The 27,221-nt window shown below is 40.2% G+C and overlaps 1 protein-coding gene across 2 annotated transcripts; it reads left to right on the top strand.

Annotated features, from left to right (window-relative positions):
* Positions 1-1,074: 1,074 nt before the first annotated feature.
* gpsm1b (G protein signaling modulator 1b) lies at positions 1,075-26,740 on the top strand. 2 transcript variants are annotated; one of them, XM_030436016.1, is made up of 14 exons: positions 1,075-1,373; positions 11,253-11,474; positions 12,876-13,011; positions 13,628-13,770; positions 13,990-14,113; positions 15,239-15,354; positions 15,471-15,626; positions 15,716-15,824; positions 15,938-16,052; positions 18,432-18,502; positions 18,627-18,797; positions 23,839-23,998; positions 24,503-24,708; positions 24,844-26,740. In XM_030436016.1, the coding sequence occupies exons 1-14, from the start codon at positions 1,312-1,314 to the stop codon at positions 25,042-25,044; spliced, it is 1,992 nt and encodes a 663-aa protein (XP_030291876.1). In that variant the 5' UTR covers positions 1,075-1,311; the 3' UTR covers positions 25,045-26,740. The 2 variants fall into 2 exon arrangements, with proteins under 2 accessions (XP_030291876.1, XP_030291875.1); XM_030436015.1 differs by having other exon boundaries at positions 1,076-1,373; positions 23,836-23,998.
* Positions 26,741-27,221: the final 481 nt, after the last annotated feature.

Genomic DNA, 27,221 nt, shown 5'->3' with positions numbered 1-27,221 from the left:
CTCAATCAGTTTCTTATAACAAGCAAAGGGGTCATTGGCATAGTTTGTTTTGTGAGTAGCTAATATGCAGGAGCATGTTAACTTTGGAAAATTATTGTTTTAATTGTCAAACATCATGTGCATCAACGGGATCGGAATAGGATTTGTCTCTCTCCATTCATCACCATACAAAGTCTTTCCATCCTGTCTGTGCACTGATGCCTCGCGACCGAGCTCCAGGAAGAGCGCCAAACCCTTTAGTTACATCGTCACGTGATGCACTGGGGCCCAAAAAGACAAGGAGCGAGTGTCTGTAAAAATGGTGGATAATTCGTTTTGAGCGTCACATCCCCCGAGATTATGACACCGTCCGTCAGAATTTGAGAAATTTGGCCCAGTAAAATCCAGGAAGTCAAGAAGAGCCGCATGATTACATTGTTTTTATCCCCATTAAAGTTAGCCAGGCGCTTATCCGTAAGTTAGCCGGTTCAGTCGGCGAATGTCTCCAGTGCACACGCTCTATGGGCCCCTCAACACGGAAGCCGAGCCATTTTGCCTTCAAAAACACCACCGAGCAGCGTCCGGCCCCAGTGCAGTGTCCAGATTTTCATATATCGCGGTGCTGTATAGTACTCAACTGGACTTGTTTCCATTTACTGAAAAGTCGCCTACAATACAGCCCCTACATTAACAATGACCTCACTGAGAACCTTCATCGACAGATTTACAATTATATAAATAAATAATAATATTATTTTTTTCAACAGCCTTAAGGCGAGTCCAGGTAAAACACAGCACACTTTGCAACCACACCCAACCACCACACCCATCTGTGGAGTGAAAGCAGGCTCGGAAACATTCAACCAGAGAGGTGACAGTAAAATGTTGCTTTTCTCTGCAGGTTAATTCTATAAAGAGACAAAAAAACAAACAAACAATACACAACACGTGCAGGCTGCAGTGAGAATGAAACGTGTCTGCACTGGTTGCAGCTCCGCGGGTTTGCACATGTTGAACACACTCACGCAAGCTTCCCCCGTCCACAGCCCGTGACGTCATCTAGGGGGAGGGGCCGTGCGTTTTTATGGTTTATTTGCGCAATACCTCACTTCCTCAGCAAGCCAGCTGCCATTGCTGTGGCGGAGGAGGGGAGGGTGAGAAGGAAAGAACGAGAGAGGGAAAAAAAAAGGGGGGAGTGGGAAGTGACAGAGAAGCTCAAGAAGAAGAGGAAGAAGAAGAAAAAAGGGTAGCCGCCCCTGGAGGAAAGGGGCCTCGTAGCGGGACGGAAGCAACCGAGAGAGAGGGGAGGCAAGGCAGATTAGCAGCGGCGCTATGGCTCAGTCGGCTGCTAACGGTGTGGACCAGGACCTGGCCAGCAAGAGGCTGCATTCAAGGTAAAGAGCCAGAAGTGGAGGAGAGGGGTGGGGGGTACGTTCACCGTCTAACAGAGCCTGTCCTTGAATGGCTGAGGAGAAAAGAGCCGAGAGGGAGCGGCTGTAGAGACAGAAGCGAGGGGGAATGATAAAGGCTGCCAGCTCAGCTCAGCTCTTTTGCTTACTAAGGAGGAGCCAGGCAGTCAGGCAGGCAGTCAGGAACTTGACCAGCCAGCTTTCACTGTTTAAAAAAAAAAAAAAAAAAAAAAGCTCCAGACCCCTGCTACAGTGGCAGACAGAGCCCCGGTTCCAAGCCCTCATTCCTGGCTCGGGGTCATCGAGCTGCTGTGGCTGGAATGTACAGACTGAGAGGAGCCTCATGATGATGTGAAACACTTGGTGTGTGTGTGTGTGTGTAAGATATATATGCTGTAGGAATAGAGTGAATCTGTGTGTGTGTGTGTGCGCAGGTCTGACACTTTGACAGCACACATGGCTTTGGGTTTTAAACGTAGCCACAGGTGGGTGCAGGTGCAGATTCAGATTCAGGATGAAGCACACTGTGATGGTGTCGTGATGCAGCAGTGTCAGTGTCAAAATGATGACAGTTCAACCCCCCTGATTTGCATACATGGTGTTTGTGAGTGTGTCTGTGTCTGTCTGTGTGTGTGTGTGATAACCATGTTCCCACTCATTTGCAAATCTTGCCTCTTGTCCTGTCTCACCACTGTCTGCACAATTTGGCTGTTGGCATGCCATAAAACAGTTTGAACTTTTAACTGTCCGCACAAAAAGAACAGTAGATATGAACATTAGTACAATATTTGTATTGCTTTTCTTGCTGGGGTTTCATTATCGGTATTGTAATCACTGAATCAACTAGCTACTTGTTGTCTTTACACTGTCAGAAAATATAGAAAAATGCCCCGTTACGATGCGTTCATATTCTTAGTTTTATTAGACCAAGAGTCCATAGCCAAATACAAGCAGTTTATTGTCACATCTAACACGTAAAAGCATCTAAATCTCACTTATGAGATGTCAAAAAGTAAAAAATATTGGCAACATTTAGTAACCATCATTAATAAATGGTACATTTTATAGGTAATTACATTTGAGTTAATATTTTTTGACCGTTAACCAAGAATGAAATAGTTTAAAAGTCATTCATTAAACATATGGTTTAGAAAATCAGTTGCAACTTAAATAATCAATAGCTTCATAAATTATTTTTAAAGCATTTCATTGTTTGGTAACATTCAAAGAACCATTAGTTGAAGTTTATTAACAATAATTTTAAAATGTATTTATTATGTTTTTTTATAAGATGTTACCAATAATGCCTCTTATGGTGTATTCATATTTGAGAGAGGAAGAAAATGACTGAAAAGACATTGAATGACTAATCGTCTCTGCTCTGTGTATTCATGTATGGTGATGGTTGCTCTGATTGGCCCGTTGGACAAATGAATGTTGTTCTACCTCGAATCATGGTGTATCTTAAAAAACACGGACCAGATTTTGGAGAAACGTTTGCGAATGACGTTTGAACATTATTAATCACTTTAACACTGATTATATCAGGATCCCCCCACATCTTTGTTAATTAGTCAAGTAGACTTAATCAGATATACCAACCACGGATTACGCAGACACTTAAGGAAATGACTGCACGGTAACATTTTTCAAAGAAATAGTTTGAGGTCAAATCAAGGTAATATAGTGTTGGCTAATAGCTTGTTCCTTTTCTTTGTGTGGGGACATAAAGCGCTGCAAGGTTGTCATGTCCCTATCAAACAAAAACACATGCACACACGTGGCCAGGTCTACCCTTTGATTGCGTTTCCTCTATTTCACAAACAGATACACATGACCTTTTCTGCGATGAGGGTTGGAGATGTGTGTGACTGTTTGTGTATGCTTTTGTAGTTTATGACGAAACACAGATGGGCCACAAATGGATGTTATATGTGTGGTCTTTTTCAACAAAAAAATCTTGTAAAATGCTTTTATTTTTTAAGGACTTATGAAGGTTATGGATAGACACAACCCTGAAAGCTTAAACTTCTATTTACATTGCAGGAGATTTCCTCTTTTAATGTCCTTGTTTACACATTCAGTGTTATCATATCATATCATGGATCTTAGAATTTATTCTATTTAAATTGAAACATTTTTAAGGCAAAGTCATAAATGGACCTAACCTCTCAATTTTGTACAGCACAAGGACTAGGACTATTACAATATTCTTCTCTAATTATATGTTATTTTCTCTCAATGTTTCCTAGGATGATACAGGATGTCATTGCCCTATTAATCTTGCCACAAACAACAAGGTTAAGAGAAACTGAATCACATAAAATAAAAAAAGGATGTTTTACAAGAAAATCAGACAACAGAAGAAAGAAAAAGACCGCTCAGTTCTAACTGCAGGAGACATGCACTGCAAGAGGAAAAAACATTCCTAGAGAGTTTCTCTTAGGTTTCCCTGACAACTAGCCTTTGCACTCTGTAATTATGGCTGGATTACTACTCTGAGCACAGAGTGTCTTTGCTAGGCCAAGAATAATAGGGACAGTAATACAGAACCCTGAGTATGGCATGAGGATTCATTCATATTTTTGTGAAAAAATTGATTTTAATTAATGTAGGTCAGCGAAACCTAGGCTACTTGTTTCAGATCTCATTATCTGTTTTTTGTTGCATATCACTAATTACATCCAAAGTCGATTTTTGCCTTTATGGGTATCTCACGCTAAAGATGTCTGATGATAATCTGGGGTATCAAATTTTGGTATATGGTGTGTATTTTGTGAAATGACGTAGACATCGTGTGTGCCATGTTAACAAATTAGACTTGGTAATGTTAAAGGATTTCAAATGTGAGTAGAATTAGTACATTTACAAGATGGTGGACAGCAGCACTTCTGACTTGGATATTTACTCACATAGAGCTTAATGGAAGAGCTGTTTCTTCAGTCAGGTATTCAGAGTGGCAGGTCTATACGGCATAACTTTTTGAATTGTAGTTAAGTTTTAAAGCTCTGACTATGGGAAAAAATCATTAGTTGCACCCATAGATAATTTACCTGCTGTCAGAAAATGGTAATAGAAATGCCGATTTCCAATTTCCAATTATGTGAAATGATTACGGCTGCCGCTAATGATATTTCTCATGACTGATGATCAGTGGCTTTGTCTATAAGGTGTCAGACAATATGCAATATTTGTTCAAATTGACCACAGCCCAAGGTCATTTATTTTTGTAACTTACTTTATTCAACCACCAGTCCAAAGCCCAACGATACTCAGTTTTCAATCATATATGACCAAGGAACCCACAAAATCCTGACATTTAAGGAGCTTGATCTGCCAAATTTGAGGCAATTTGGGCTTGAAGAATGTCTCAAAAGATGAATCGCTCATAACATTTTTTCAAATTCAAAGTGAAGTCTCCGTCAATCCAAAAATGAATGAGTTAATTGTCCCAATTCTAGTTGTATCAGATGGAATAGGTTGATCACATTACTTTATTCATTACATTAAGAGCACCCCCATGAATATTTCAAGCTGCTTGAAATGCACATGACCTGTTTTAGTGCATGCAGCATAGCCCCAAATCTTGTTTTTACATCTTATTGTCTCTCAGAGAGGAAGAGTTACAGTATCGTCTATAACTTGCAGTATGTGTAAATGGTTACAGCACAACACCGTTTACGGACAGACTGTCATAGGTTGTGGTCTTTGACTCTTCCTGCCAGACCATGTCCTAGTCCAGCTGATCTAGCCTGCAGTTATCGTGCTTTGCTTGGGTTTAGCAGGCCTAATGTGCAACAAAGTCCCGTCCTATGTCTGAGCAAGCTTTTATTTCTCAATACGGCTACTGTCCTCTTGCCTGAGCTTACTTACTTAACCCTAACCTTAAGTTTCTCTCCATCCTTTGCAGCATAACAGTGGCAGCATACCATGATCCTCACATATTTATATCAACAATGAATGAATTGTGATCCATGATTTGACAATGGTACATTGTTCACATTATGCTATTCTCCACTGAAAGAACAAACATGGCCACAGTTCAGCTTACACACAATAGCTTAACTTTCTCCCCGAAACCTGTCCAGTATGTTACTTGTACTCTGTGCTGCCATGGTAACAGCACTGGGAGACTGTCTCTCTTAGACCACAGGCAGGCTATTATGGGATGAGTGTCTCCCAAACAGACCAATTAGAGTGGTAATCAGAGAAGAGAATGGCCGACTGTACTGCTCAGATCCATTCTTACGCCAACCACAAAGATGGCAAGAATGAAAGTCACTTTGAAAATCCTCTCATGGAGAATAATCCTGTTTTTGTCTTTGTGTTGTTGTCTTTTTGTCCATAAATGTCTTTTGCACACTCTTGGTCTCTTTTAATTTTTAATCCTGCTTTGTCTTTCATTTAACGCTCAAGATAGCTCTCATTCATGACTTTTAGTTTATTGACTCTGATCAAGATGAAGGTTAATGTATGGCACCCTGTCACTTTGTAACTGAACATCATAAGTTATTTAAACAATTTGCCATGCATTCTACAGACTACATCCTCTTTCGACAATCTGTTTTACAACCCAGGGTTAAACAATTTTGTCTTGGTTTCCAGAGGCCCCTAGCCTTACACCATCTGCAGCTAAGCTAGGTGGGCACATCCCAAGTCTGCATCCATGTTTCCCTCCCTTGCATCTTTTCCTTGCCTCTTAGTCCCTGCCACTAAGAAGATGCAAGGAAACCATGTAATGATAGAAGAAAATATATGAGATGTCCGTGTTCAATTGGAAGTCTTCAGGGAAGGCTGCTCTTGTGTATCCTTGAACATCACTCATCAGAGATTTCTCATCTCTCCTTGGTCCCCACAGTTGAAACAAAGGATCTTGAGAGTCTGGACTTGCTACTCTGAAAGACTCCCAGACTTTGCAGGAGCATTCATGGAAGTCCACAAGGGCCCTCAAGCAGAGTTTCTGCAGACTTCCAGACAGTCCACTTACATACTTCATCAGAATTCCTGCAATATGGGTGTGACGTTGTGGAGTGTATTATAAATGTGTAAATCAATTGCTTTATCAAAAGATTACCTTTATTTTTATTATTGTAGTCTTAAGGCCTGTTCATCAGTGAGTTTTATTAGTCTAGAGGGTTGACTTTTTGATTTAAGCAAAGTTAGGAGCGGGGATAAAATATCAAAAAAGAGACTTGGAGTAGCCTTGGTCTTATTGGCTTTCTCCTTGTCATTGTCTTTCCTCATCACTGTCATGCTCCCAAGAAGCCACTTGTTCACTGATGTTCTTGCAAAGCTTGTGCATCCACCTTTGACTGGACTGATGCAAGGTTTCTATCCCACCTTCTTGAAACCTTGTTGTCAGATGGAAACAGTTCAGTCTCTTCTATTTTATGGTATACTTCCTCCGTCCTGAACTCCTTCCATCAGGCACTGCTCAAGAAATAGTCTTTGCTAACCATGACATTTCCTGCCATTGGTTCATATCTGCCTGTTCTTGCAAGACACAAACGAAAATGACATCTCCTTTCATTCTAGTAGGTCTGTTAGCTTTCCAAGGACATGCTGAAACCCATGTGTGCAGCATCAGCACAGTTTAAAGTTGCAGGGACGGTCATTTAATGTCTTTTACATCAAGGATTTCTCTATTATAAACATATTTCCTCTGTAATCCTTTGTAACTGCATTGACCTAGTTCCTTTTATCATCTGGCTACTGCCATTAGTGCCTGATCCACTTTCCTGTTTGCACTGAAGAGTGGCCTTGACGCTTTCTACAACTTTCTACAACCTTCTTCAACCTTCTTTAGCAACTTTTTCATATCTGGCAACTGAAATTATCCACATTTGTGGGCTTTTCTCCCACTGAAGGGTTTCGGAGCTGGAACATTTCCCCCACAGCTGCAAATGTAGCTGTAGCTATTTTAAGTCCCTCTTGTTTAATGCCAAAGAGATGACCTTGCACCTTTTTTTTAAAGGCTTCTTATCTACAGTGGTAACCAGTTCCCACTTGTCATAGTGGTGACTTTCTTCTGTTATTGCCAGCTTACCTAAAAGATGTTTGGAGTTTTGCCCTAGGCCTTGGATATGTTGCTCCAACAACAGCTAGATTTACTTGTCATGAGCCATGAAGACAGTCTGTCACCTCAGATAACATTTTGAATGAGGGTTAAAACGGTTGAATGTTTATTCTCGTCCAAAAATGGGTCAATTGTTAAAATGTACTTGCTTTAGTGCTGGCAGTTTTATGAGTTTTTTATTTTTAATGTTTTTATTTGTGAGGTAGAGGGGAACATTTTTTTTACAAAATAGGCGATCTGGTAGACACTGCCATGGTCAGTTACCCCCAAGGTCAAACCACTTCTATTGGATCAAAGAGGATGGTATGATCTCAGCCTGCTGTATCAGCATCTGTTGTGAGGAGGTCAGCAAATTTGTCTTTTTCCCAGAAAGTCAGCAAAGCTAACGGACACAATGATATGTCTAGAAGCAGGCAACATAGTGGCTTCTCCTAGGAGGACTATACTGCTCCATTACTCTATTTTGAATACATTTGAACTTTTAATATAAAACTGTTCAATTCAATATATTACATTTTAAGATACATTTTAATTTTCATGGAAATTAAATGCAGTGTAACTTTCATTACAACATAATTGGTCATGGTTAAACTTGGTACCGTCCACTGTGGGTTACACAAATAAAAAACAGGATACATCTGTAGCTGTTAGACCTGATTCTTGGTTGTTTCTCTTATCTCTAACTATGGCTCGTCCAATTCCATATTGCTCACTAAACGGAACTGAACAATTCTTAATGTAATCTGTTTCAATACATGTATGGCATTTTAATGGCCACATACCGTGTCCACTTTCAAAGGAGGCATTGAATAAGCAGCACAATGGCACAGCAGCAGCAGCTTCAGTGCTCTGTTTGTTTAAACAGGATGCATTCTGGCACAGTATTGAGCATAGGTCACCTGCATTTTGGCAGCATCAAAAATATAAAAAGTTTTTTTAATAACACTATTATTAAGACTAACACAAATAACAAATAAATAAAGGTGAATTAAGAGATTTTGTTCATGCTTTTGTTCCTTTTCAGGGAAAATAATTGAAAACGTACACTCACATGACACTTATTGGTCCTTTGCCACGTCTGTAGTCACAACCTTATTTATCCCGGCTGCTGACCTAATAATGTTTCTGCCAGAGTCAGCAGATAGTTGGATTAGTCTGGGCCAATCAGTGCACTGTTTTGTTTCTACCAAGGAGGTGCAGGTCCTTGGATTAGCAACTGTCTCTTTCACATCCTTCCTTTCTGGCTTTCACTGGGGCAGCGGTCATGCTTAGAAGTACTCTTCTCGTTCTGTCGTCCCTGAGTGTGCACCTGCTCCATCCCAGAATGTTCCCTACATTGCATCCCCTCCCTCTTTTAAATCGTGACTTGTAATGGCAAGGGACAACAATGGATCTGGCTGTCACAGCTGAGGACAGGTTGAAGAGGATCAAAGGAGAAGACACATTTCTTTTGGGGATAGTAAGGATTGAATGGCACGACAGCAATGGAAATCTCAACTTTCTTGAATAAGTTCAATTGGATTAGTGAAACATGCTCTCTGCATACTTTTAAATCAACATGTTTTTGCAAGGAAGTACAGTAGCTTTTTCATGGAATTTTCTGAAATTCCCTCTTGACTGGTTTGACCGCGTGAGTAGAGGTTTCACCATGAATCTTTTGGAACAATCGCCAGCAAAGCAGATGTGTTTCTTGGCTGCTCCAGGACTCTCTGTAGAAATTCCAGTTGGATTGTGTCCAGGTTTGCTGCAATATTGCTGACATTGTGGACTCTTATGGTTTAATTTAATGGACTGAAAGTGGAAATTTCATTTCAATTAGCTGTATCAGCGGATTTTATACAAATGCTCAGCATTGCATCATTAGTGATAAGTGTGCTGCTTGAATGAACAACAGTCTCATTGTAAAGAGTTGCTAACTTCTTCAAATTCATTGACACCACTAGTCTTATCAACCCTTGACCAAATGGCGTCTGACCCATGCCCTTTGACTGGGGCTGAGAGAGCGGTGTGTAGACTGGTCCACCACGGACCCCGACCTCAATCGATGCTTAAACCTTTACACTTGGAGCTACAGGTGTATGTGGACAAAACACGAAACAAGCAAAAACACAGGTACTGTGAGAACAATAAAAGGACCAGTTATAGTCAGTTCTATGCTTAACAAGCAAGGTTTTGAAAACCAAACAGCCTTGGTGAGCATATTGATTCTAAATGAATTCAGAAAAGTTAACTAGAAGATTCTTTCAGGTGAGGGAACCAGTGTATGCTCCAGTTCCCGAACCTCTTTTAACTGACCCATGTCCCTGTCCCCTTACTGTATGTCCCCAAAGAAAATCTAACATAAAAACGGCTTCAAAATGGCTACATATCACAATAGGACAAGTTCTGAGTTCACCGCTTTATTGTTCATAATCAAATTTCAGATGACCAACAAAACAAGAAATCAAAGTAGTGGTTTGAGTGTATGTGAGATGATGTAACCCTCACGTAATCATGTATGTTAGTTAATTGCAAAGTGGCCATAAGAAGAAAAGTTGAACGCGGAGATTAAAAAAAATTTGATAAGTGTAAAGAGAGAATAATTGCGAGATATACTTTATGAAAGAGGAGTGACAAGAAGAGCAGGATGTAAAGTTCTTCTTTGTAATGGGGCCTAAAACAGATAAATAGCACTGTATATTTCTATGTTAAACCTGCAGCTGAAACTACAAATGCTACACATCTCTTTAAACTATACTTTTGAATGGTGCCACTTGTAAAACAGATTAGATTCAAGGATAATCCAAAGCTTAACTCTACATTGTAGTACCTTATGTGGAATTTAGAGCTGCAACCAAAGGGGCTGGTCTTCAGTTTATCCTGGATTATACAATGAATCTGGGGTGGGTACTTTCTGGATCCAACTCTCTGAAGAGGCATTGTTGTGCCTCTTAAGACCACGCACTCAGGCACACATAAACACACACACACTTTCGGCTTGATTCATCAATATTCTGATACATATCTCTTTACCTCTTATATAACACCAGGTGTTGCACAAACACTTCAAAACCAGCTTGTGTGTACATGACAGTTACTTTTTTAAATTATTCAAATATGTTCCATCTTATATCTTAAACTTTAATTAGATGTTCTTTCAATGACAATGAAGTTGTCAATCAATGCCAAATTGATATTCCTTTTACATTTATTTAGTCAGTGTCCCTGATCCAGTAGTTTCCATGGCAATCAATGCATTGTAGAAGTGGTCTGAAGACTCCTCTTGACTTATCTTTTGATTGTTACTTCTGGAAACATGTTGCCTCTAGTATGCTTCAGGAATGACCAGCTTTATTGTATTGCTCTTTTGCCTCATGTTCACAGAGAGTCTGAACAGTATCATTAAGTGAATATATTTTCAAATAAAGCATTGCTATACACAACATGCAAAATTGACCATAATCTCATATGCTTGATGCTTCAGAAATGGTATATGGTTTGATGTAGTCAAACAGTAAAGCAAGAAAACTGAATGCCTTTATAAACCAGAGTCTGAAAACAACAGGCTGATGCAGTAATGAGCAAAAAGTGCAACACCTTTTCAAGGTGCTCATCTTAGCGCTTTAGACTCAGTTGCTAGGGCAACGGTCCACAGATATGGCCGCAGACCTAGTTGTCATGGTGATACTGGGGATTTGTTCCTCACCATGATAAGACGTAATAAGCGCTCACATTACTCTGTATTGTTCTACGTATGACAGTGCTCATATTAATGCTGTCATCTGTCAACCTGGCTGTGCCCCATTTAGGATGGAGGCCTCCTGCCTGGAGTTGGCCTTGGAAGGAGAGCGGCTGTGCAAAGCTGGAGACTTTAAAGGCGGAACAGCGTTTTTTGAGGCAGCTGTGCAGGTCGGCACAGAAGACCTAAAGACCCTCAGTGCCATCTACAGCCAGCTGGGCAATGCCTACTTCTACCTCAAGGAGTATGGCAAAGCCCTGGAATACCACAAACATGACCTTACTTTGGCCAGGTGAGCATTGTACCTTTTTTAATAGTAAATGTTGTCCATTGGTCCTTTTTTTCCACTGACATGTTCAGATTGTTATTCTGGGTTTTGGAGCAACATTTCTGTAAGGATCTCTGTAGAGATAGGCCAGAAACAGACACAACATACCTGTTCCCAAATCCACCAGTCTCCTTTTACAGAAAACAGTAATTTTATCTAGTGAAAACACAACTCAGTAGAAACACAATAAAACTTACCAAGACATTCATGGTTCCTCCTCCTAATGTTCCAACAATCACCAACTCAAGTTTGTTTGAAATAAACCCTTAATTCATCACGTTGTGAAAATATGGTGGCTCTACAAGTTGTGTTTTTTCCTGCTAGAATATGTAAATATATGTGCCAAGTTAAAAAATACCGGAATTCCCCCTCATGGAATTTGCTAACCACCGTGTTATTCTGAATTTAATTGATGCATTCCCATCCAGTCAGATATTAGATGGTAGGAAATTGACTCAAACGGTCATCAGTATTCTAGTGTATTTCAAAATAGAGTACAGTGACATCTTCATACTAAGGAAACTAAAGATTCTAATTATTTTTTTGTCGTGTTTAAAAAAACAGACTTTATATCGATAATCACAGAGTGTGATATCATCTGTCTGAAATGAGGACAGTCTGCATACCTGGAAAAAAAATATTTACTATTTTCAAGTGTTTGATACATCAATGACTGTAAGAGATGAAATATTGTAATTTACAACAAATGAAAAGACAGAGATTCTGCTCTGGCCAAGCTTAATTACAGTTTGTTTTGTTTTTATAATGGTTTATAATTTGGTTAATGCAGAAAGCTTTGAAGCCAGATTATAGTTATTCATTGCACTACAGTCAGCTCATTTATACAAGAAGGGGTCTGTATAGCAGGAATGAAATGCTAATGATTTTGCTATTTAGTTTAAAGATGGGATGGATTCCAGCTACCATCCAGATTTAATTAACTTTATCAGATGCATAAAGAGCATCAAGGATTGCATTATGAAGATGCTGAGTAAGACAATGGCAATTCCAAGAAAAGTGAGGGGACTTTCATATAGTACCACTCCACCACCACCAGCTGGATATTTAGCTTATATGAGTAATCCAGTCCCCCTGCAGTGTGTGCAGCTGGTACTTCAGCAGGAAACAGATCAAAGCCCCGGGGGGGATTTACCTTGTTACATTACAGTCTCACCAGGGCCACTGGGACCTGCTCCTCGGAAGTAAGCATCCAATTAAAAATTTACTACACAGCATCTCCCAGTTAAATCATGTTAGAGTAGCTTAATGGCTGTCGCTTAACTAAACAACGTCAACATGGAAAAACTGTAGTCTGGGCTTCCACCGCTGAACATTAAAAAATGTGTTTTTTTGTTGCTTTCTCAGAACAATAGGAGACAGAATCGGAGAAGGAAAAGCCAGTGGAAACCTCGGTAATACATTAAAAGTGTTGGGACGGTTTGATGAGGCTGTTGTGTGCTGTCAAAGACATCTGGATATTTCTCAAGAGCAGGGCGACAAGGTAACAAACATGTTGATTTATAGTATCTCCCTTAACATTTGAAAGCTACATTACATTCTGAAGTTTACTGCACACATTCTTTATTTGCTCCATAGACTATCATTTTTGAGTCATTTATATGCTGAATGTTTAATAGTTCCAACATGGGCTTGAAATCTTTCAAAGTCAGTGAATTTTTGGAGAAAAAAATCAAGTAATTGAAAATAGGTAAAAGAAGACATTACTCTGTGAACATGCTTGATTTTACAGTATACACTTTGTGTGAGGAAAGAAATTAGAAAAGTGAGCTTCTGTAAATCCTGCCAGTTTTCACATTCTCAGTGTTGTTGAATTTGAGGGAGTTGAGTCAATAATATGTGGGAACCTGCTGTGCATCATGTAAGCCGTTGCTTGAGTTAAATATATTGTTATTATAACAAATACTTGAGCATGTTTCTGGAGCATCTGTTGCCAAAATGCACCCATACACTTGGTCCTTGTCGGGAAAAATCTAAATCCACAGAATAACAATCAATCGATCTCTGCAGAAAGATCTTACGGTATTTTCCTTCCTCCTTTCCCTTTTCCCTTCCTGTTTAACCTGTCTTTGCCGTTTCTCCCTGTTGTTTGGTTGTAGGTTGGAGAGGCCAGAGCACTGTATAACATAGGGAACGTGTTTCATGCGAAGGGAAAACAGCAGTTATGGGGCTGCACCCAGGAACCAGGGGACCTGCCTCCTGATGTCAGAGACACACTGCAAAGGGCTACCGGCTTTTATGAGTATGTCTTGTTGACGAACATATACAACAGGGAAACAAAATCTCAGTCATTACTCAAAGTGTTAAACTTCTCTTTTTTGGAGTTAAAAGAGCACCGTTCATTCACAGTTCAGTCATACAGATTATAACATTTACTTGAATTTTAGATTTACTGATTATCAGCCAAACAAACTTATAATTTACATACTGCAATGAAGTTGGTGTGTTCTTGTCTCTGCAGGATGAACTTGTGTTTGGTCAAAGAACTAGGTGACCGAGCTGCTCAGGGGAGGGCCTATGGGAACCTGGGCAACACCCACTATCTGCTGGGAAACTTTGTTGAAGCAATCAAGTTTCACCGTCAGGTGAGAAACTCATATGTACCTACGTCATATACCAGCACTAGCACTAGATAAAAGTTATCAGCATTGTAGTTGTGGCTTGAGCAGAACATTGACATTCTGACTGAACTGTGCTTCTAACACAAGGTGACTCACTATGTTCGCTGCATCGTGATTTTGTGGCTTGCTGTGATATTGCACTGGAATGCAGTTGATGGGAGTAGAGCTATGGGAGTATTCTTCAATCTCCCCTTATTTAGGTCAGGTCTCAAAAATAATTAACATAAATCTAAACACATCCCCCCTTTCTTGTACAGTATGTTTGGTTTGCCTCGTCCAAACCATTAACTTGCACATTAAAACAAGCTGTGTGGTCATGCTATGTGTTATCTTGTTCAGCCTCTCGCTATGTGCAGCCCAGAAGCAAACAAGTACTTACCACAAAATGCCTGACTTGAGCTTTTAGCTTATAGCAGCCTTAAGGCTATATTGGACTTTATTTCAGTGAAGAAACAGGCTACAAGTATTTTCTTCTTGTTGGAAAAAATATCCCAGCTTGTTCGCCTTGCGCAGACTTGAGTCTGGCTAGAACTTTACATGGAAACTAGCAATGAACAGCCAGTTGAAAGTGTTGTTTTCTTTCTATAATTACAGTCTGATTTAACACAAACAACACAAGTTGTTCAGTTAATTCCCGATCCACCATTACACAGCGTGCAGAGACTGATGGTCCCTCACAGAAAAAAATGGAGGAAATTGGTTTATTGGTGAATCACTGGCAAGCAGGGATTCAGGCTCTGTCTCACCATGTGTCCTGTCACTTCCCATTGTCAACAACTTGTCTCTTTGCGGGAGAAGCAGGTCTCTCCTCTCCTTCCCATTACAAATCTATCAGTGTGCCATGTCGGGCCCACGCTGCTTTTAAAGTTAATCAGAGGAGCTGATTCGATGCACCGCTGCTGCAGCAGCACACCTTTTCACAGAATCATGTGTCCAACGGAGTGTGCGACTTGAACTGTTGTAATTGCCTCTGCTTGTGCATGATAGGGCAAAGTAAATGAGAAATTAACATTTTAAGCAGTTTAGCTGCTAAAGAGGCAGATCGTGTTGATTTAATTTGACTTGACCTTTCTGCTTTGTCTTTCACAGCGATTATCCATAGCCAAAGAATTTGGGGACAAAGCAGCAGAACGACGAGCCTACAGTAACCTGGGCAATGCCCTGATATTCTTGGGCCAGTTCAACACCGCCACAGAGTACTACAGGTGAGGAAATAGTGGAGCCTGACATCTAGTGGACGGAAGGTGAAGTGACCCTATATCTGCGCCACATCCTCAGTGTTTCCTTCTCTCATTTTACCCCTCTGTTTCTTTTCCTAAAGGAAAACCTTGCAACTCTCCCGGCAGCTGAGGGACCAGGTGATGGAGGCTCAGGCCTGTTACAGCCTTGGGAACACCTACACTCTTTTGCAGCAGTATGAGAGGGCCATCGACTACCACCTGAAACACCTGTATATAGCCCAGGAGCTCACTGATAGGTGACTGAACCTGAGCAATAACTGATGCTAACATGCATGAGCAAAGGAGTCGTTTTTTAACATCTGTCTGAATGTTTATGTTTCCTTAGAGTTGGTGAAGGCCGTGCCTGCTGGAGTTTGGGAAATGCATACGTGTCTTTGGCGAACCACAAACAAGCTCTCCACTACGCCCGAAAGCACCTGGACATCTCAAAAGAAGTGAGACATTTTCCATTAAAATTTATTTTTTTCTTTGGTAAGTAAACGTTTCTTGCATGCATCTCGACTCGACCTGTTTATTATTCTGTCGTTGCCTCTCATTTCTTCCTCAGATTGGAGACAGAAATGGGGAACTGACGGCCAGAATGAATGTGGAGCAGCTGATGGAGGCTCTGGGGGTGAATGAGAGCGACCTGTCACCCTCCAGTTCGGAGTTTGAGATGCAAGGTGACATGAAAAGAACTTATCACGCTTTCATAAGAGATATAATGTGTTCATTGGTGAGCTAATAGGGTCTGGTATTCTGTTTTTTCTACAAAGAAAGTTTTGCTTAGTCTTGCTTAACTTAACTTAGATTGTATGGTAATTGCTGCCTCTACGCAAGCCTGACCAGGAGATTTACTCTCTCTATGGTCTGAATCCAAACCTTTCAAATCTTTCTTAAACCTAGCTATGTCTTTTTCTTTCCTTTAACTTATACAAACTGTGATAAGTAAACATTTTGATTAACACGGGAGGTGAGAGTTCCAGGTGAGAGTACTTTTGTCAACCATTCATCCACCTATATCTTTTTAATATGTCCCCTAAAGATTTTCTGCGAGAAAGCTTTCTATAAATAAATGTACGTGTATATAAAAGTAGTGGTGACTACTATAAAGTTTTAGTTGGCCATTGAGGGGTTTGAAGTCAAGATTGAAAGCCGACTGGCAGAATAATGAGTGCTAGACACTCATAGTGCAGTAAGGCTGAACTAGGCAAAGCCGTCTAAGGAAAAAAATTATAATGTGGGATGGTAGGCAGACTTCCCAAAGTGCCATGTAAGTGGTTTCCTCGTGTTTCCAGTCTTTATGCTAAGCTAAGCTGGCTGGCTGTGGTATTGGTCCCCTCATCTGACTCATGGCAAAAAAGAAAGTAATTGTAGTTCCCAAAATGTTGAACTATTCCTTTAAACAAACGTATGCATTCAAATACACAGAGTCAGAGCATCTAAGTAAGTGAGCCATTCATTTACTCTATGTTTATCATATAGCCTCTACTGAATGTTGGTAATGCAATAACACTGGAAGCCTCTCCTATTACTGTATCATTAAAACATTACAGTGCCCACCAATCATAGCTGTTTAGATAATATGATAATGTGAGGTGTGTGGCTCTTTGTCCTTCAGTGTTGCTGAAGAGCTTTTATTGCATATTGTGAAGAGCTTTTAACAGAAGAGCTTTGATGGTAAGTGGATATTAATTAAATCTGTTAGTCAGGTCTACTGGCTATTCAGGTGTAAAATATACAGTCTGCTAAACCATTGTACAAGTTCAGTGTCCTACATGAAGTAAAAATGAAGTTAGACTTTAATCTGGTGTCTATTGTACATTCTGTAAGGACATTCATGTTGGCATCTCTTATGATTTATTCTCCTGTAGATTCCACATATCTAAGAATGTCTAAATTGATATACAACCAAAGGTTTGCGTTGACAAACACACAAACAAAAGAATGTTGTGGTGCCTTCACTGACAGTGGATTGAAATAGCAACTCAGTGAACCGAGGGCTTCAGTTCACTTGAGGCCACTGTTGTCTTCTCCACCCCGCACTCATATAACACGGTTTCTTTGTCCTTGTGTAAAGAAGTCACTCCGTTTCCTTTAGTCCTGGCAAGGGAAAGGGTGCGGCAGATGAAAAGGTCCAACTCTGTTTGCGTGCTTGTATTTGTATTTGAATGTAAAACAGAGACCTGTCTGTCTGCAGTCTGCACTCTGCAAACCGCGGTTAGGGGCAGCTGTCTTGGAACTGTACTTGCCCTCTCATCTCACAGAAACCCTGGAGCTCAGTGAGACTCTTTGCATCAGGAGTTTCAAGTAGAAACGTGTGTGAAGGGTTTGGTAAATCACAAATCATTTATTAGTCACCTTTAAACAGCAGTTATTAGTCTAGAGAAGAAAAAACAAACTACCAGACTTTCTGTATTTGAATAGTTTGTAGATTCTGCTCTTTCAACTTCAATGATTGACATAAATAACACATGTGGGCTTGAGTGAGCTAACTGAAATAACTTCATATGTACACAAGGTGGCTTTTTTAAAATGTAAAAGTAGCTTCAGGTGAGACAAACATTGCAGACCGACTGTCTGTGTTGTGTCTGAACTGAGGCTAAATGTGAGAGAAAGCAAAGGGAGTGAATATATTTTGGGAAAGGTGAAGATTTTCGTCCTTTATCCCAGTCTGAGGAAGATAGCTTGTCTGGTTTCGACATCATCATTATATCATAAGATATGTTTTGTACCTAAGAGTTTAGCAGTATTTGAAACATTTATGCAGCCCTGTACGGTCAGCCTGACCTTAGTGTGATGTTTGCGTTCATGAACCCTCCTCTGGGCAGAAACTCACACCCATGTCCTACATTTCTCTCTCTGCTGCAAAGTTGGTAAACAGACTCTTATTCAGATTGTTTGCTTGGTTGTCTGCCTACACCACATATCCACACCAGGCATCATGGGACTGATGCTGACATGACAGGCAGCTGCAGGGAAAAGAAAAGAACACCTTCCATGCTTGATTTGAGAGATTGTACACCTATAAAGTTCATTGACTTGCTTATTTTTTTCCATAGGCGCAAGACCTAAATTCACCAAGAGAAACAGCATGGACAGTGTGGAGCTGTGGAAGTACTCTTCAGATAAGGTGATTTCTCTCTCTCGCATGTCAGTACAACACGCCAGAGAGAAATGTGTCTGTAAAGGTGATTCACACATCTCTCCCCAAAGAGTTATCAATCCCGCTCTAACAGTGTGTTCTTTTACTGCAGAACGGTGAGAACCAAGAATTGGAAAGTATACCCAGAAGATCCAAGAGTCAGCAATCACAGCCAGGCAAAAGAAAAGGCTACTCTGACAGTCAGTCATCAGATGAAAGGCCGTGGTTGGACTCTCCGGTAGACACCGATGACATCACTGTGCAAGTCCCGCCTCCAGTGCCAGTGAGTAGCTGTCACCTTATTTTCTTATTAGCTTGCTGCTCTGACCCAGTTACATTCCCCATGTGGTGCCAGTTCTGAGCTTAACTCTGGACAGAGTCAGGCGAGCTGTTCCCTGCCTTTTTCCAGTCTTTATGCTAAGATAAGTTAACTGGCTCGTGGTAGCTTCATCTTTACCTTACAGAACTATTCCTTTAAAGATTCTTGGAAACATCCGTTCTTAGCAGAGGCCTTAATATTTCATTCATTTATTAGCCTGTTATGAAATTCTATAGTGTAACATACATCTGTTTCACAAACTGCACGTCTGTTTACTTCCTGTCATCCCCACAGTAATCCAACTCCTCAAACTTTAGTGATAACGGTGCTTTTTACTTGATTTAACCTGACAAAGTTAGCTTTACATATTGTTAGTCCTATGTACTATTTGCTTGTGTTTGTAGTGTTTTTAACATGCTGAATTGTTTTGATAATCACTTCACTAGCGAGTTGAGCCAGTCAGATGAATGGTAAATACTTTGAGAAAAATACAACATTAACTGTGAAAAGTAAAGGATGATGAAGCCTACAATGTGATTATTGAGTTGGAGACGAAGCTAATGTAGAGTCCATTCTAAGTAATAGCTGAGTTAGTTACTTCACTTTAAAAGTTAATCGTTGTACATCTTGTATTTCCTGTTTGTTGATGTAAACAGTATTTCTGATCATTTTGATAGCCACCTCTGCTTAGCTAATGTGACATTGCTGTGGCTCTTATTTACACGCAGTGCTTCGAGAAGCAAAAGGGATTGATGCGCCCTGTCTTGCGAAAGTGAGCTGTAAACAAAACACAAACACTAAATACTGTGAACAAATATGTAAAGCTAACTGTGGCAGGTGAAGTAGGCTGACTTAAGGATGAAAAAGCACTGTGATCACTAAGGTTTGAGGCGTGGAGGATACGTCACACTACATTGTGTAAGTAATGAACTGAACACCGAGAGCCCACCTGAGAAAAGAGGGCTGTAATTCCTCTCAGAGAACGCATCGAGGGGGCCCTGAACTGCTGACTGCTGAATTCACTTAACTACTTTCCATTATTGTCTTTTCACCACCCCCCCATGTCTTAGATGTCTTCAGGGCTTCTGCTTTAAAGAGAAAATGAGATAAATTAGAGAGAATAAAATGGGAACATTTTCCCTTAATTTCCCAAGAGGTGATATAGTATGATGTAAGGAGTCAGATACAGTGTAAAAGGTGTCTTCTCATTAAATACCAACAGTGCTCCATTTGCCATGAACTAGATCTTTAATCCGTTTTGCAGCTGTTGTATCCCTAAAACCCTGTGTCCCCGCGGCACCCAATCATGCTGTTTCTCTGTGACGATGATAATTGTTGTAATAAGCAAGCTGACATGTTCGAAAAAAGTGAAAATTACTGGGCAACGTGATGATAGTTCATCACAAGGGCCTGGAAATAGCATCTTGAGCTTAATGTTGGTAATTCTCATGACATTGAGGCGTACCCTCTGTTAAGTCCGCCATTCTTTTAAAGACACATGTGTCTCTGAGAACTCGGGCCACTCTTTCTCAAAGCTAGAAATCAAAAAGAAAGATGTCATGCCATCACATTATTAGATTACCTATCAGGATGAAGTTCACTTTCTGGCTTTGTTATTCCTCATGACCCAGATAAACTCAACAACCTACGAACATCTTATTAGTCAACAGCAACATCAATGCAATGCAAACAGAAAAAAATCAATCTGCTGTAGGTTAGTTCTTGGTTGCATGTATATGAGTATTGACTGAACTGTCCTGGGACTGTAATGGCACACAGCATATAGTTGATGAAACATTCTGGTCCACTAACTCACTGTTTTTTGTAGCTTAAATTTACAGTTACAAGCAGTTGTAGGTTTAACTCATTTTACCTTGCTCTTCATCTGTAATTAAGCCCTCATATGTAAAACATGAAGTTAGAATGCACAATGTTGATATAATCCAGGAAGAACTACTTTGGTCTTTTATCCTCCTCCATTCACAAACTCACTCCCATTTCTCTCTCGTTCACACAGACACAGACACACACGCACACACACAACTTAATTTCCCCACCTCTCACTCTCTCGTCTCCCTCTTTTCTTTCCCCTCTCATCATCATCATGTGCTCTTCTCTCTCCCTTGTTCTGTCCCTTTGGCCTACTTGATTAATTGGACAATAGAGAGAGGGAAGTGAGGAGATCCGCTCAGAGGACACGAGGCCAAGGACAGAGGACAGAAACCGCTTTAAGTCACGGCCAATTACCGTAGTAAATTACACTAACATGGACAGGTTTTTTCATAATGGGAATTTTCGCAAAAATGAAGCTTAGTAATGTGAGTTTTGAGCGTTGGCATGTGGCGTTCTTGTCATTTGAAGGTAGCTGATCTCTGCTGCCCGCCACTGTTGGCACACAATTTACTCATAACTGTACCCCTGCACCCATCTTTCCAAGCCTGTTCTCCTCTCCCCCCTCTCTGTCCCCCTCCCAGCCCTCCCTCCCTCTCTGCTGATAATGTGACCTTGATCACAGAACTGCTACCCTCCCCACAGGGTCAACCCCCCCCCGCTTCCCATAATGAGTTGTTTTCCCACAGTGGGCGAGCGGGACAAAAATGGCCTGCAGGAGAGCCGCAGAGAGAGAGAGGGAGTGAGACAGAGAGAGGGAAAGAGAGGGAGAGGAGGAGGAAGAGGGAGTGGATGGTAGAGATTCAAAGACGGCTGGAATAGAGGGATACAAGAGGAGAGGAAATTAGAGGGAGGGAGTGCAGCAGGGGTGAGAGAGTGATGTAAAGCAATGGGTGAAAGGAGGGGAGGAGGAGGAGGAGGTGTGAGCCAGGCGTGTGGACAGAGCGAGAGAGCTCAGAGAGACATATGAGAGAGAGAGAGAGTGGAATAGATAGTGGACAAAGAAGAAGTGCTGCTGGTAAGATGTTTGATTTACGTTTCACAGTTTGAATAACAGCAGAATGGAGACAAATGCGAAAGGTTGTTTACTTTGTTTTTCTTTTAGATTTTTGACTTTTCTGTGTGTGATTTCACTCCATGTACGCATGTATGTCTCACTCAGTCTCTCAGGGAGTCGATTGGGAGTAAGTTGAGAATTGTTTATGATCTTTCGTGAAAAAGTTGTGTTTAGTCTGAAGCGCATTTTGATTTTCAAAAAACAAAAGTTGTGATAGTGAAGATTCCCAGCATAGAGCTGAGTGAAATCAGGTGTCCGCTCACGCTGACCTACTTCACATCTTGCTGTAAGGGAAAGTGATTCAAACACCATCCACTGGTTGGAGTTGAAGGTATCATAGTTTGGCATTGGTTAGAATTTTTTTTTATTTCGTGGGTGTTGATTGGGGCATTGTTATTGGGGGTAGTTTGTTAGTATAGTCAAAAATGTGTGAATGAAATGAATGTATGATTGCGAAACTATCAGACAATTTGTGACGCTTACTTTTACCTCATCTCACATTTGCTTTCTGTGGGAGAGGTTGTCGAAGTTAAGGCATCGAAGATTGCTTTTACATTGTAGTTATTGTTGTTCCTTGTAGTCTGAGATGTCTCGTCATCAAAATGAGTCCTAGTCCATCGTTAGTTTAGTAAAGGAATCTAATTTAATATGTATGTCTTGTAAATTATGGTAACTATTGAATCAATAAGTTAATTACAGTAAATTTGGGCGCAGCCCATATTATGGAGGCTTTAACTCTCTGCTTTGAGATGTATGACTTTAAAAGACTAAACTCTTGATTTTCCCAGTTTTTAAAGCTCAAATCAAAAGGTGATCAAGATCCTGTTCCAGTTTTAATTATTAATCTGGTTTAGTGAGTAAAAGTCACAGCAGTTCATGTTCCAGATATGAGGGGGTTCCGGCTTTTTTCTCTGCAGAATTATTCAGATATCTTACTAACCTTCTTGGACCAGAGCCCAGACATTTCTAAGTAGAGCCTGTGAAATCTATTGGATAAGTCAGAGGAAATACAGTTTTGTCTGTTGCACATTACAGATGAAAGTTTCTTTTTTTATGATACTGTTTTTGCGTTTATCTCATAGTTGATTGACCTGACTTTCGTTACATTGCAGTTTGGTTCGGCAGCACTGGTCAAACAAATGCTTTTGCTTGCTCAGTGTTATTTGTAGCTAAAACATTTATCAAGCATTAATTATTAATTTCACTTGCAAAGCATAAACACATTAACTGGACTGTGACTCTGAGAGAGCACCTTTTATTGTTCTCAAAACAAACAGCAATCTGTCAGAGGACATAAAAAGCATTCAGTCAATCAGTGATTGAATAATTGATTGGCTGATCATTGATTGGAGCTATAAGCTTATTTCCGTCTCTGCCAACTGAGTTTAAAACCGAGGACCACTCATGTGTAACAATCCACCACTCAAACCAACAAATAACATTTTAAAAGTACTTCTGTATTTTGTCTGTTTAGGTCAAGAAACTAAATGAACCTAAAATATAACAAAAACAGCCCAAAGAGACGTTTCATTTCCATCTGATTTTACAGGCAACCACTATGCGGGCTATATTACTTCAATACAAATGGGTTGTTTATTTTTAAATGACATTTCATGATATTGTACCACCTTCAGTATTTAGGCCGAGGTAATCTCCACAGGATGACCATCCCTTGTGGCTTAATCAGATTAGTCCATCCGTGAATATTCTCGTCCAACTCATACTGGCATCAAGTTTAATAATGCATCTGCACATCATATTTCTTGGATCAAGGAAAAGGTCAACTTAATCAGGTAGTCAAGTAAAAAGGTGAACAACATTTTCTTGAAACACTTCGCCAAAGTATCATGTCTCAGCCTTTCAGAAAGATTTGATCGTAAACGGGCCGAACTCCTCCTGCAATATTCATATTATTAATAGAGAACATTTGTTTATCTGAAGATGGAACAGAATCTTGATTCAGTGTCTTCAAAATGAAAGGAACTGAAGAGAAAAGTGGTTCCGTCTTTCTCTATTTGTGCTGAAAAAAGTGTTTCTGCTGACATTTTCTTTCAGAAGCTGGGCCGTGATCCCTCCGATGAAGACTGCTTCTTCGACCTCCTCAGCAAGTTCCAGAGCAGCCGCATGGATGACCAGCGCTGCCATCTTGATGAGCCACAGAACGGAGACAATGGAGAAGGTGCTGCAAACTCCATGCCATCCCTGAACGAGATGATAGGTTGGTTGAGAAAAAGCGTGCACATCCAGAACATTCAGAACGATATGGTTTTACACAAATGTTCTTAACTAAACAAAAAACTCTACAAAAGTGTGCCTTCTGAATTAAACTTTTTCTCCTTTTTGGAACTATACTAACTTGCACCATTAATTCTAAAACACAATTGACTCAAACTCAACATAAAGAGAATCAGTTTACTTCTCATCCACGGAGTCACATTCCTGATAGGAATTGGTGTAAATCACCTCCTTACTGTATCCTGTGTTTTCTTACTGGTATCTGACCGTCTCAGAGGCTGTGTTCCACCCCTGTCTGGTATCCAGCAGTCTTCACTGGCCTCAGTCTGGTTGAGCTGAGCCTTGTTCACTGCGTAACATCCTTCAAATTCTGGCTTTTTCTTTCTTTTTTTTCTTTTTTTTTTTACAAATTGCTCCTTTGAAGAACCCCTTAACATGAGAACATCAGACATATTTGATCTGACTGGGATCTTCTCTCTTCTCCTAGATCCTTCAATTACCACTTCCCCCCAAACTGAGGAGCTGTTTGATTTGATTGCCAGCTCTCAGAGCCGCCGTCTTGACGACCAGCGGGTCAATGTTGGTAACCTTCCAGGCCTGAGGATAACCCATAACAATCTGGGACACCTGGTGGGCGAGGGAGATCATCAAGAACCCAGTGATGACTTCTTCAACATGCTTATTAAGTGCCAGGTGAAGCCACGTTTTACATATGACATATTACATATGTCTGATGGACTTTGGGGATTGTTGTATAGGGAATACAGCAAATATCAAACATCGATTCTGTGGTGTTTTGCCTGAATTCATGTATCTCTCTGATTGTAGTCCTCCAGGATTGATGATCAGCGGTGCTCCCCACCAGAGGCAGGCCCCCACGCCCCCACAGTTCCTGACGAGGACTTCTTCAGCCTGATCCAGAGGGTGCAGGCCAAGCGTATGGACGAACAGCGTGTCCAGCTGCCGTCCGATGACCAGGACGACCCTGAATCCCCCGATTCAGAGCCACCTGGTGGGTTCTCCAGCTAGGACTTGGTGGAGAATGCCGCACAACTTCATGTCAAAGAAAACAAAATGGAAGAAGTGAAAGTAGCGTGCGAGCCAACATTTAAAGACAGCACTGAAGGGTGAACTAACAAGATTTTTAATAACAAGACAAATTTCATGTGCAATAGGTGGTGCCCTGTCAAATGTTGCTCGATGTGTTATGTTCTAAATGTGTGTAAATATAACAGGAAAACAAGCAGAATTGAAGTGCGGGGGTGAGGGAGAAGAAGAAAATAGGTTTTGGGGAAAAGGATGACGACAAACACGAAGCATGTACTCAATCTAATGCCTTATTCAGCATTTTTTAGACTCAAGATTGTATTTCCTGGTGTCAGACGTGTTTTGTAGAAGCACAAAGCACGTAACATGGACGACCTACAGCATGAGTCGTAGAAATCACAAAGATTTGATGATAAAAACAGAGTTGAAATGACAGATTTGCACTGAAATCTGAACCAGTTTTATAAAAACATGAATGATAATGTCTAAACCAGCTGTTTTCAGGTCCGTAATGATCAATGCTGCCGTTATCGTTAAAATGTTGTGGTTCTCACTGTTCATGGAGAAACTATGTTATTTGTGCAGTAACAGTATTCGGGATGTCCATCCAGTGTTAAACAAACTGCTTTGATCAGTTTAAACTTTTCCACTGATTCATTTTTTCTGACTTAGACAAAATAATATGAATAATTTAAATTGACAAGTGTGCATTTATAAAAGAATGCATCCCTATGTAGTAACCATGGTTACTGCGCAAATAGCTGCTTCTTTTATTGGTTGGAAGATTAGCGTTGGGTGATTATTCAAGCTCCAATTAGTGTTTTCTGCTTAGCTTTAGAAGTAATGCTGTCCGCTGCCCATAATGTTCTCAACATCTGATAACAGACTGCTGCTTACTGCCATTATTATTATTATTATTATTATTATTATTATTATTATTATTATTATTATTATTATTATTATTATTATTATTATGTCTTAACATAGAAATAGAGGCTGATGGATGAGATGGATGTGTCATATTTTGAAGAGTCTAAACTAAGATGTGCTGCCTCCCTGTGGTCAAAACTTTGTATTACCTCTGTGAAATACAGAGTAAAGTCTGTTCCCACTCGTGAATATTTGTAGGTTTGTAGACTCTGACGACTTCCTTCTCAAAGGGAATGTTTTGCTAACTTTAAGCATAAGTGGGGAGATTTTTGCTAATCATTTCTGTTGGTGTGTGATCAAAATCAGGTAGAGCCCACTGTACATTTTGATCCATTTGATGCTATGAAAGGTCCAAGTTTGAAACATTTTGCTGTACAGAGCATCTGTTTAATGGTACTGTACAAAAACAATTTGATCTAACCCATGGGCTTGTTAGTTCATACCTCATTTTTGTACCTCAAAGTTTCTGAACCTTCGAGATGTTCTGAAGCATGTACCATGGATCATGTACCAAGTTCACAGCAGTTATGTTTGATTCATCTATCTTTGATAAAAACAACACATTTGGGAGAAAAATTTAATACTGTCTTTTCATGTTTTTTTGTGAATTAACATTTTTAGAAAGAACCTGGTACGCTTCTATTTGTCTCTGCCATAATTTGTACATATAAATATATTTTGTATTTATGTTCCATTTGAGGACATGAATATGTCCCCTCATGCTTTTAATAAAATGTCTCAGATGTTTTCTCTGGACTCTATTTTTGTTTCAGTTTCGGTTAGAATAATGTAACATTTGCCAAGTTTGCACGCGCCAGTTTCTCTTCTTGAGCTGTGGAAAGTTACATGAATCACACTGACCTCTATAGAACAGAAAGGTCGTCACATTCAGTAAACTGGAAAATGAGTACCAGACCCACTGAGAGCAAAGCAATCGATGGATTGGATTTCCCAACTCTAATCTTTGGTGGAACAAAGCACAAAGGGCTGACCAAACCTGTTGGTTGACTTCCAGTTTGCTTTGCATAACTCGGATTCAGTACAAATATTTATTCAAAACATACGCAGATATTTATTCAACACTTTCCAGGTATACTTCTCAATTCTCTCACAGGAATGATAGTAAATTGTTCAATTCAAGTTTTACAACTTCACAATATATGAACCTACAGTTATGCCACAAGGTTTACATTTACATTTTACATACATACACTGATGGTGGTGGCTGT

The sequence above is a fragment of the Sparus aurata genome, chromosome 12 (genome assembly GCF_900880675.1).
Source record: "Sparus aurata chromosome 12, fSpaAur1.1, whole genome shotgun sequence".
NCBI classification, from domain to species: Eukaryota; Metazoa; Chordata; class Actinopteri; order Spariformes; family Sparidae; genus Sparus; species Sparus aurata.
This window is presented reverse-complemented; position numbering and strand designations above follow the sequence as displayed.